Below are 12,029 nucleotides of genomic sequence, written 5' to 3'. Positions count from 1 at the left end.
TGCAGACGACGGTAAACTGAGGTACAAATTCCTTCGGCCTAACTATACAGTAACAGCCACATGTATTTGTTATAATGATGCTGAAGCAATGCAGTATTAGCAAAGTTGTATCAGTTTGAACAATGAATGTCTTTCTTGCGCAGTGGTATAGCCAGGAGACCCAGCATAATTTTTCTTACCACCAGGAAATCAAAATAATTAAGGTGGAAAAATTTTCGCTTGGTCTCAAACGATTTTTCTGTGGTCAGACTTCTCACAACACGTTTTGATTGGTTAATTCTATTGTACTTTGCTCATGTGGTCAATATCGGAAAATCTTTTGTTTTACCAAGAATGACTTCACTCACCTGAACAAGTCTATATAATACCTGTATACGTCTGTCTCTCTATCTTTCACGCAAAATGGTAGCTTAGCTGCGCAATAGCGAGAAGCACACAATGCGGTATAAAGAGGACATGCGAACCCGTGGATTTTTTATTGGCTAACAACTAGTGTAATTAATTGTTGTATTATTTAAGAGGGTAACATGGTTCTCATTGGTTGATTGTAATTCAGAGTTTGCTGTGAGGGGAATTTGAATTTTAGGGTTTGGTGTGACCTTTGTTTATGTGTGAGCTTTTGTTTGAGAGAAACTGAATTAGATATTCTCGAAGAAAGCTAAGGTAACTAGGCTAGCGCAGTTGTTTCTTGTTCTTGTTTTGTTTTTTATTGAAGCAGTGCATGCTATGGAACTATAGATGTTAGAAAAATATAGAAGTTTAAACAAAAAATATCTACTGTATATAATAAGCCAAATAACCGCCTAATTTATTGGCATTACTATACTGTGGAACTACCCAAAATCACCCAGAACCAGCCAAATTCGCCCAGAATTACACAAAATCAGCCATAAAGAACCAGAACCAGCCATAATTAGTGGAGCCATCTAAAGTGGAGCAATAACTGCTGGTCACAGCACGCATGGTTGATTTCCTGGATCGTTTTCCCTGTCTCATTTTATCTCGTCGTCTTTTAACTGCTACTGTGTATCTACTAGCTAACTATTGTTCCTGTAGAAATTTAAGGCTTAAATTGCGTGAAATAGCTTTTGGAGTTTTCAAGCTCCTTGTAGTTATGGAGAATCATATGCAGAGTGCAACTTTTTAAAAACACTTAGTGTACCCGTCAGTTTGTAAATTAATGAACATTGATGTACTAATGCATCCACGTACCTTGTTCTGTTTATCTGTATATTATTTGTTCTATATTATTCCTTGACATTCGTTCTTTATTGTTATGCCCCGAAAATGGAGGCTGACACAAAAGAAGAATGGAAAAAAATCTTTTTAAAGAAGCTCAGGTTTTTCGGGTGAAGGTCAGGGTTGCCCTGAAGTCCTTATTTTACGTGTATCCATCAGCATCGCCAAGTTCGAGCAGAGCGCAGGTCTAAAAGATAAACAAGTCCAATGATTCTGTCTGGTTCTCAATTTTTCTAGGTAATTCTGCTTTGTTATGGGTGATTATAAGTGATTTTGGCTGATTCTGGGTGATTTTGGGTAGTTCCATAGTTTGGACTGCCTAATTTATACTGTATGTACCATTATAATTATTCTGTATCAGCTAACTATCCTGTTACAGGTTGCAGTTTTCCCTGACTGATTATAGTATTTGTGGACATTCATGGAGACTCTATATCTTTATCTCTTAAATCGAAAACAATTTTCTTTTTTAAACATGGTGTAACTCTCCTATTCTTAAATTCAATACACAGGGTTAATTGACAACATGGTATATATACCACAATTGGAGTAACATTTTGGGTAGTGTTTCGGGTAGCTAATATTAATATTAAAAGCGTATATTATTGTGAAAGTATACATTAATATTCAATTTTGCTCCAATGCAACTGCTCTTCTTAGCTCGCTTTCAACATACTGAATTTATGGTGCCAATTTTTAAAAATAAAGTTTCACTTTTACCTTTAATTTACAATGCATCGCCATATTAAATTTATAAGACTGATTGATGCCTTTACAAAACTGAGCCACTGTGTGAAGTTGATCACTTAAAATATGCACAATGTTTTACAGCAGGGTTCCTAAAGGATGGTTGTCACATGTATATAATGCAACCAACCGTATGCGGTATAGTAAAACTCTTGCACAGTCTTAGCCTCGTTTCTGTGTTATTTGGTCATTGTCAAGACAACTTTATAAGGAAAAAATTGACATAAGAACCTTTCCAAGTTATTTCTTTCTAAGATAATTGCTAACATGTTATTTTGTTGTTGACCAGAGAACATTATAACCAGAAGGTTTGCTGTGAAAAACTTTTATGGGAGAAGCCTTTTTTCAAGTTATTTTCGTGTAAATTTTTTGCTAATAGAAACCAATCAGTTCCAATTTAATAAGACGGTCAGCGGCAAAGAAAAGCACATAATTATCTGGTCTGTATCTTGTCTGTAATCTACCACCCCAAGCACTACCCCAAGTGGGGTACCTCTAGTTTCTAATTATATAACCCTAATGAATAACCTTAAATTTGATAAAGCCCATAATTTTGTCTCCAGCAATCACGTAAGGTGCTAAAAATCTAAAATAGTCGGGTTAGTCAGTTTTTTTGGCACTCAAAAAATCAAGATTATTGCAGATATTCACAATAATGAATGAATCATACTCAAACTTTGTCACTACTTTTGAGACAAATGGAAAATACCAAATTTAATGCCATGGCATTTATGAATTTTTAAAGTGAAAAAGATCTATGTATTTGTATATATATAGTCAAAAGGTTTATTTTGCGATGATTTAGTAATAGCAAGCCTGGTCAGGAATGACATGCGATCAAATTAAATAGTGTTTTTGTTAAGAGTATTAAGTTTAATTTTCTTTGTAAATTGTGATATTTGGCTACCCTTTAAGTTTAAACGAAATCAGAAACTCGAATAGCTTTATTTAAAGTTTGTTTGATGATTAACTTTTCATTAGGGACCTGTAAAAATTGAAAAAAATGCCTTCAACGATGGTAGCACCTTAGAGTCTTAGAATTTCTCAACTTTTTTTTTCACGAATGTAACTTCTATGCTAAGTTTCCATTAAGTTTTAGAAAAAATAAAATATTAAAGTGTTATTTTGGTGGGTCAAAACAGGGGGAAAAAAACATCTTTGATCTTGCCCTGAGTATGAGTCACAAATTTAATTTTCTTTTAAACACCCACACTATGTATTATAATTTGAGACTTTAAAGTATTAGGAATATAATTCACCATGTACAATATTATTAGCAACCTATAAATTATTCTGCATTTTTTTAAATACTGTAAAGTTATATTGTTATTTGTACTTTTTCTTTTCTGCTTTTTTAATATTTATTTTTCTGTTATCATCGTTTTTATTTGTACGTTTAGAAGCTATGCTTCACATTTATCAATACAAATTTTTTACGTTTCGACTCATTAATTATTAACAAGGTCCAATGCCACACTTTTGCACAGGTACCAAAAGAAATGTTTAAGCCTTTTTTTCTCACAACAAGAAATTCGTTCGATACATTGCCTGTTTGCGTTAGTAACTCCTCTTTTGTTGAAAACTAGCGAAACATTTTTTTTTGAAACAGTTACATGTCTGGCTACAAATTCCTGTTTTTTTATTTCAAAATTTGAATAATTATTGATTTATCGAGAATTGATTCATCAAACGAGGTAAATTCGTGGTTTTATGTAGTATTTAAGACAAAATGCATCATAACTTGAGAATATTGTAGAGCTGAATAAAAGCAATACAACAATGTATTTTTAAATAAAAAAATTGATGGAGTTACCAAAGCTTTAACAAGGGAGGGCATTTTTTTGTTTGGAATTATTTTTCTTTATTTCAATTTTTTTTCACGAGTTTATTTTCTTATATATACTTGTAGGGAATTTATCAATGTTTTCTAATATATAAAAATGTTTTTAAAAAAGGGGCATGTTAAGGAGATATTTTGAACATGTGTCAAAGTGGTCTACTGTATCGCTAAGCTGTTTTTGATGATCATATAAAATTAATCTAATGTAATCCAATGGATCCACTAGTATGATCTTCCAATGTTGGTGATTGTTTTAAAACTGGGCAGTCTTCTTTGACTTGTGTGGAGCCCAACTACAGCCTGGAAATGCGGTTAAATAGACTTTTTAAAAAGGTTTTTAGGTCATAGGCAATTTTAACCTTTTTTTGGTAGAATGATTTGCAAAGACAGCATTTCCATTTGCAAATTGCGAATATTGACCTGCTAATTTATTAAATTTTAATTTATTGAAGGCTTTTATATATCTTTTTTGAGTCTCCTCTTGCCAGGGAATTCTTACTTAATTCAAAAAAGTTATCCGCGTTCAAATCTTTATACGCATTCATTATTTTGAACAAATTAATTATTCCATACTGTACTTAAAGGGACTATAATGCCATTCTATCTAAACCATTATATATGTTGCCAGAAATACCCTTTGTCTAGTTTTTTTTTCACTTTTCAATTGCATCTTTTATATTGTTGCCAGATTTCTTTAGTTATGATAATTTAATTTTACCTCTGCGAACACACATTCTTTACGTGTATTACGATTTCACATCCTCTTACTCAATGCAAATAAAATTTTCTTCAACTAAAAATGCCCAGATTATGTTGACCTCCAATATCCTATATTTCTCAGTTTCATAATTGTTTCTTCTGTCCAATTAGTATTCTACTAGTTGTTTAAGGCAGTGGAAAATCCACTAGGGCAGGAGTACAATGAAAAAGATTTGTTGTGCTTATTGTTGTTGTTTATTTGTTTTTCTCTTTATTTTCTTTCATTATTTAGTTGATTAGTCTATTCATATCTATTATTACAATACCCTTGGCGATGATTTAATGTGGGTGAGTGATTGTTAAAATAGCCCCCAGGTTAACCACAGCCATGTGAGGGAAATCGTGGAGATGGCACCATGTGTGGGTCGTTGGATGTGGCAGAGAGTTGTCTGGCAAAATGAGGACCCTAATTGGGTTTGCTAGCTCAAAATGAGCAGTAAATACTCAAGGACTCCCCGTCTAAGTCCTTGCCCCTCATATAATAAACATGTATCCCTTTATATTTGGGAGGCCAGCCATGTAAAATATACACATCTATATCATTTACCCGTATAAGTCTGTCTGTCATGCAAAAATGGTACTGGAAAAAAATTGTCACTGGTCATAGTTCTTTCATCAAGAAGGCCCTCTTATTTTTCTAGCTATTCTGCAGTGTGGTGGAGTTCTATTACATTGAGTTAGTGGGGCTTACTCTCCATTTTCTTCCATCGACCCACATTTTTACTGTGCCATAATTAAAATTTACATTTATAGGAAAGAGAGTTTGGTACAGTGTTTATAATAATTAGGAATATTATCGTGTATAAGAATATACGACTAATATATAATCCCAAATTTTCTAAATAAGTTCAACAAACCATCTCTTTTATTTGACCATATTTACCAAACACTATAAATTAATAAAAAAAATCACCGCCAGCTATTTTAAAACAATTTTTAACTGACCTTGATTGTACAGTCTGTCACGTATACCTGACACTCATATCTTTCATTTTATTTCTAGGATATCAATATGAAAAAGATAATTGTCAGGACTATAGGGCATCAATCAGTATGTAAATGTTGGCAAAACTGCATTTTTTAAACAGTTTTATCAACTTACCAATACTCTTCAGCTGGCAGACTGCGATGTTGCAACTTCTGTTTATGTGTAGGCGTGCTAAACAGAGTTTAAAATATGCTAGTCCCTCTTTCTAACATGTTTTAGTTACGGAATGTTCCAAATAAGGTACCAGGAAGTGTCAACGCTTAGCACAGCTTAAGACTTCGGATTAAGCCCACTGTTAATATAGTTTGTATTGACACCTGCTTAACATAAATGATAGTTTTTTTTATTGAGTTCATATTATGAGTTATAGTTTAATAAAACAACACCAATTTCTGATATTTCTGTGGTATTGAGTTGTTAAGTTGGAAAATGTTCACTGGTAAGGGTACTTCAGGAAATTTTTAACCTACATAAATTCAACATCATATATACAGCCTCTTACGTTTTAACATCTTGATGGTTCATTCAGATTTTGTAAATTTCTGAACAATGAAGGTTTTAATACAGGAGTTCAGTTGAGTTTTTAAGTCAGTTTTGATAGGGGAGTGGTGAGGGAAGGTGAGGATTTACCATCAAGTTCTGATGTGGGAGATGGGGATAGATAGGCAAACTTTGCTTCTAACTTTAGTTGAGCTTTTTGTTTTAGAGAAAGCAAAATAAATATGTTTCTTAGCTTGAATCATGCATTGAGAACTTCGAGTCTAACAAGACAAGCACTTGTAGTGGTTTCCAGACAGTATCATAAAAATGTAGGTATAGATAAAATTTAAGGTCCTGGAATATACACCACACAAACAAAAAATTATATTTTTTCTGTTACTATCTTCCACACAGGTGATTGACCACTACGAAAATCCACGTAATGTTGGATCAATGGATAAGAATGATAAAAACGTAGGAACTGGTTTAGTTGGTGCACCTGCTTGTGGAGATGTAATGAAATTACAGGTATGCAATTATGGTTTTAGAGAACAATTATGTCTGCAAGATCAGGATAATCAGGAAATAGTCAAGCAATTAGCATACCTTTATTAAGAATAAGACAGAGGGAAAAGTCAGGGAATTTGCTGAAATTTAGTAAAAACAGGGAATAAACTTGTTCTTTAACAGTGCGACCGATGTCAAATTTTAAATTTTTTAGTATGGCAGTGAATTAGCGTATCTGATTATTAATATGTGTAAAGGGAGTTTATTTGTTTGCAGATCTCACAAATTGCTATTCCTGAATTAAAGTTTTTTAAAAAACAGAAAAAAAACACCAGAGAAAAGGGTTAAAAAAAATATACAATTTTGTACATTTTTGCACTACCGTTTTGGAGGATAATATGAATGTACAAATAACAACACCTATATTTGCTTATCGCGATTTCTAACTTGAAACTCCTGAGAAAGCAAGAACATGATTAAACTTAATTTAAAATGCGATTTATGTATACACTTTTATTGAAGTTCTTTCCATTTGACATAAAGACAATAGTATGACCTAACATAATAGTGAGCGACAGCCTTGTAACCACTGGTGTTTCTTTCCGTGTGTAGTTATGTTGTACTTTTTTTGCAGATTAAAGTTGACGACGATGGTAATATTGTTGATGCAAAATTCAAAACATTTGGTTGTGGGTCAGCCATTGCTTCGAGTTCATTGGCAACAGAATGGATAAAAGGAAAACAGGTGATCAGTTTAGATGCACCAGTACCGTCTGTTTTTTTCTGAAGCCCAACTGTTCTCGTCTCTATGACGGACGCCATCGATACCACAAGAAGACTCTGCTATAAAGAGGTTTCCCTTACAAAAAGATCTTCCTAAAATAGCTTATATTGCTTCAAAAACCCTGGCAAATAAATGTCTTACGATTAGGGTTAGGGCATAAAGAATGCTTTCTCTGAGGTACTTTTTTTTTCGTTTTTACTATTCATAAGTACTAAATCACGATGTTTACCGTCTGCATTACAAATTGTGTGCATCTTGTGTCCCTATTTTGTCTCTGTCTTCTTTATAAACTGAGCTGGTTTTACCATCTAATATTACAGATCAATGATGCGTCCAACATTAAGAATACGGATATTGCAAAAGAGCTATGTCTTCCTCCAGTTAAACTTCACTGTTCAAGTACGATTTTATTTTATGAACAAACTGAGAAATATATATATGTAGATTCGAGTTCTGTTTAGAACTGTCAAAACTGAAAGTTTTTGTCTTTGAATGACATTGTCATAATGATTTATCTATTTTTAGTGCTCGCCGAAGATGCAATAAAAGCTGCATTAAATGATTACAAAACGAAGCAGGCAAAAGTGGCTGTGTAGTCCTGAATTGGCTATTTTTATTTATTTCCGTCTGTGATATTGTTTATGTCATATTTTGTAAATACATTGATCTTTATTTTGTCTGCATGATATACCTGTATTATATGAGATAAATTCTTTCTCGAACAGCATGTAACCGCCAACGTTTTAGCTCTTTGCGAGCTGATGAAGGTTGACAAACTAGTCTTGTTTTCTGTTGACAATCCATCCAAACTATAATAATATTTACTAACCCTACATGTTCTTTATTGCAGCAGAATCTCAAAATATATATCTTGATATTCGCAGTGATCACTACTATGGAACGGTTTCAAACAAATATATTGTCTTCTCAAAATATCCGATTTCTTTTATACTTTTTGATGCCCCATGCGTAATTCTATGCATAACCCGTATTGGTTAAAAAAAATAAACATGCAAGAACCAGTCGCACAGTCACGCCATTGACATGTTATTATTATCTAAGTTTCTATATAGTAAGTGTTTTGTACCATCAAAGGAGTACAGCGCTCTTTTTAAAAGCTAAAAAAAAATCTGTAAGTTGATTACAAATCCTTTTTCTCCAAATCGATTGTCTTAATAAAAAACGCATGACTGGACCAAATGTTAAAATAAGATATAAACACAAATAGGTTCAAGTGTTACCTAAAAACTATTTTTTATCATTTTCAAACTTTTTGTGTTACAAAACTGACAATAAAACTTTAAAAGCCTGAAAAGTATGCCGACGCGGTATCTGATTGTTGTCGAAAATTACGACAGCATTGTGGAACCTGCGCATAAAGAACAGCGTTGTAAGCTCATAAGTACTACTCGTGTTGTAAGCGTCAACACAAAAGCGCAATTTGTGTAAACAAAAATGTTAATCCAGATTCCTTCACATTGCCTTGCGCACTATTGGTTTTGCGTAGCATATTTCTGTTTTTAAAAAAAGGTTTAGAATTAATTGCTGTGGTGGGTAGCTTACGCTTTTCCTGTCAAGGTTGTGTTTCGCTTTTATATAGAGATGGCGCGAAAAAAAAACCACAGACACTGAGAAAAATGTTTGTCGGTTTATGCATTAATTGTGCAGATATGCCAGGGCAGCAGTACGACCGTTTTTTGTGAATCTTAGGTAAACATGAAGTGCAGTGCAGCCATGTGTCGTATTAAATCGGCATGCTTGGGGTATGTAACTAAAGGGGTTGCAGTTTAGTCAAAGTGAAAAAGTTGAAAAGTCTGATAAACATAATTTCTCAGGAAAAATCTACATTGCAATTAGTGAATTTAAATTACTTTATTAGGGCTACAGACAAAGAGTTTATTGTTTTTTTTCCTTGTGAAAAAGTGTTATGTCCTTTGATTTCACTGGGTTCTTGATTCATTTCTATACTTAGAGCATGGGACATCTAAAATAGACTTGGATCTCCCTTTCCAGGTTGTTGAAATGTGAATGTTTTGTGTTGCAAAGACTATCGACGTTGAATGATTTACCACAGTAATTTTTTTTGTTTCCTCTTTCTGTTAGTTGTCCTTCTTCACGAAAATTTATGCAAGGGAAATATTTCAAATCCTGTGATTTGCAAAAATAAATCCAAGGGAAATTTTTCAAATCCTGTGACTCGCGAAAATAAGTCAACGATAAAAATAATTCACGTAAGGTTACACCAAATATATTTTCTTAAATTTGATATTTTGCTTTCATGTAATATATGATGTAAATTTCTTTATTTCAAGATTTTTATATCCAGCTCAGCAAAATGTAAATTTCTTTAAGGTCTGTTAACTTGACGAGTGCTGCTCACAAAAGCATCAATCATGATTCAAGTGTGACAGTCAACTTTTTTGAGAACTTTAATTTCCCCGTTCGTAGTTAGAACTACCACGTCTTAAGACTGGACGGTCGTGTCCAGCGATGGGTCAACGGGTCAAAATTTGGGGACCTGGTTCACAGATTGGACGGCCCGTCTTAAATCCGGGTGGGTTCTCAGTTGGGCAGGACATCATCACGCATGTGCTAGTTTTAGAAAATCCTTGATTCGAATGTAGAAATACGTTGTTAGAATTCTCAAATTTGTCTTAAAAATCGTGCAAAATTTTCAGTCAGAGTGTGATTTGGCTTAAGGGATTAAAAAATGGTTCCAATAAGCCAATGTTGTACTTATCCGGAGTTTCACTTATTGAAAGAATTTACGAGAGTTTAATAAGGCAAATCCAAGGAACTGAGAAAAACGATTCCACTACGTGAAAGTTCCACTTATCTAGGATTTCACATATCGAGCGGCAACTACAGTCTGAAAAAAAAAAATAAAGACAATGTTGCATTGTCATGACATGTTTTACCTGAATAAAACAACGCTTTTTCTCGAAACATCCATGCTCTCTATATTTCTATTCCCATTTTTTTCCACCCACACCCCTCCCAATTAATGAGGTTGTTTGCAATTAAATTTTCTGTTTTTTGTTATGTTTGCAGAAAACTTGTATTTTCGCCCAGCTTTTGACCCACCTGCGCACAAGTCCTTCCGCTCAATATTTTTTCTACTTAAACGACGATAATAAAATAGATGATGTCCCAAGTGTTAGGTTCAAAAAAAAAATTATCCTTACTTTCTGCTTTACGAAATCCCCCCTTCCCTGGTTATAAATGCAAAGCAAGCTCTCGTGTTCGAAATGAAACCTTCGAGTGTGGTACATGCAGGAAGCTTCAAGGACGATTCGGTGAACAATGAATGACGGACTTATTTTCATCGCGATGTTTGTGAGCTGTACTTTTTACGCAGTCAGGGGTAGACATGTTCGCTCCCTTTTTATGAAAGAAGAAAGAAACGAACTTAAACGCTACGGACCTGGTTTTATAGTCGACCAATTCATTTGAGAAGTATAAACAGTCTCGAGGAAAATCCTTCATAGCTCTACGTTGTTTTATTAACAGAAGATGTACGTCGATAACGATCAGACAATGGGATAAATCTGGTAGGCGCTTATGTAGAAAAAAAAAGTCTGTTAAAGAAATGAACCAACAGAATATTGCTGAATGTCTTTTGAGAAACAACACAGCTTGGATTGGTTAGGACCTCAACACTCCTCAAGCAAGTCATACGGGTGGTTTCTGGGCGCGACAAATAAGATCTTGTTGTTTAATTTTATTGTCACTACTTAACAACCACAGTCAAAGTGTGAAAGATGAATGCTTTCGACCTTTCTAACAGAAGTATAAGCGATATTTAATAGCAGATCTTGGTCTGTAGAAACTGTTATAGATAGTGACAGTCTAGTTCTCCTACCACAAATCTTTACTTATCATGAAATTGACGATTGGAAAGGCACCAAATGAAGAATTCAACAAAGATGCAGGTACAGTAAAGGATGTTGGAGTAGAATGCAGCATCCGAGCAACAAATGTGATGTTAAAATCATTAAAATCGACCCTTTTCAAAAAAATGAATCGACGACGGTTAAGTGTATTTGTTTAAACGTCAACACGAACCGTATACCAGCGTCCGGTATCAAAGATCGTATTGCTACTAGAAACGTGTGAACAGGAAGGAAAGGGTCGAGTCCTCGAGGAGACAGAGAAGGCGTTATGTATCTAAAATTGAGATAGTAGTAATTTTTGTGTGTCAAGATACTTTTTGTATTATGACATCATGATAATTTTTGTTTTTTTGTAACTTTTTATAAGTTGAAAACTTTCTAAACTACCATCTATTCGGATGCATACCAAAGTGTATTATAAACGTGGAAATGGTCGCTTTAGAGTTTTCATCAGGTCAATATTGATAAAAAGAAGAGAGAAATATTATATATAAACTTGTTAGAACGTATTAGTTCTTATTTTAGCCTGCACTTGCATGGCTCACAAAATCTGAAATTTTTGACAAAGTGCACTAATAAAAGACTTGTGAACTTTTTTGCGCAATGGCAAAAATGCAGTCGAATTGCAACACCAAAACCTTAACATGGAATTAATTTTATTGCTACGTGAATTCTCTAAATATAGCTGTTTTGCCACAATACAAACTACATGGAATACTGACTTAGTAGACTTTGTGGATATTTGTCCCGTGTGTAAAATCAAAAAAAAAATCTCAGAGCAAAACAAAAACT

At 33.7% G+C, this 12,029-nt stretch overlaps 1 protein-coding gene across 1 annotated transcript in view; it reads left to right on the top strand.

The window, feature by feature from the left end:
• The window catches only part of LOC130646240 (iron-sulfur cluster assembly scaffold protein IscU-like), a 49,651-nt gene extending 41,621 nt beyond the window's left edge, over positions 1 to 8,030 (top strand). Inside the window, exons 2-6 of the mRNA XM_057452414.1 lie at positions 6,279 to 6,382; positions 6,468 to 6,581; positions 7,195 to 7,305; positions 7,665 to 7,743; positions 7,870 to 8,030. Coding sequence (XP_057308397.1) covers positions 6,296 to 6,382; positions 6,468 to 6,581; positions 7,195 to 7,305; positions 7,665 to 7,743; positions 7,870 to 7,940 — 462 coding nt within the window. The 5' untranslated portion in view covers positions 6,279 to 6,295 and the 3' untranslated portion in view covers positions 7,941 to 8,030. The remainder of the gene's footprint in view (positions 1 to 6,278; positions 6,383 to 6,467; positions 6,582 to 7,194; positions 7,306 to 7,664; positions 7,744 to 7,869) is intronic.
• Positions 8,031 to 12,029: the final 3,999 nt, after the last annotated feature.

Source organism: Hydractinia symbiolongicarpus, chromosome 5 (assembly GCF_029227915.1).
Source record: "Hydractinia symbiolongicarpus strain clone_291-10 chromosome 5, HSymV2.1, whole genome shotgun sequence".
In the NCBI taxonomy this organism is placed as follows: Eukaryota; Metazoa; Cnidaria; class Hydrozoa; order Anthoathecata; family Hydractiniidae; genus Hydractinia; species Hydractinia symbiolongicarpus.
Note: the sequence above shows the minus strand (reverse complement) of the source record. Positions and strands in the feature narration are given on the sequence as shown.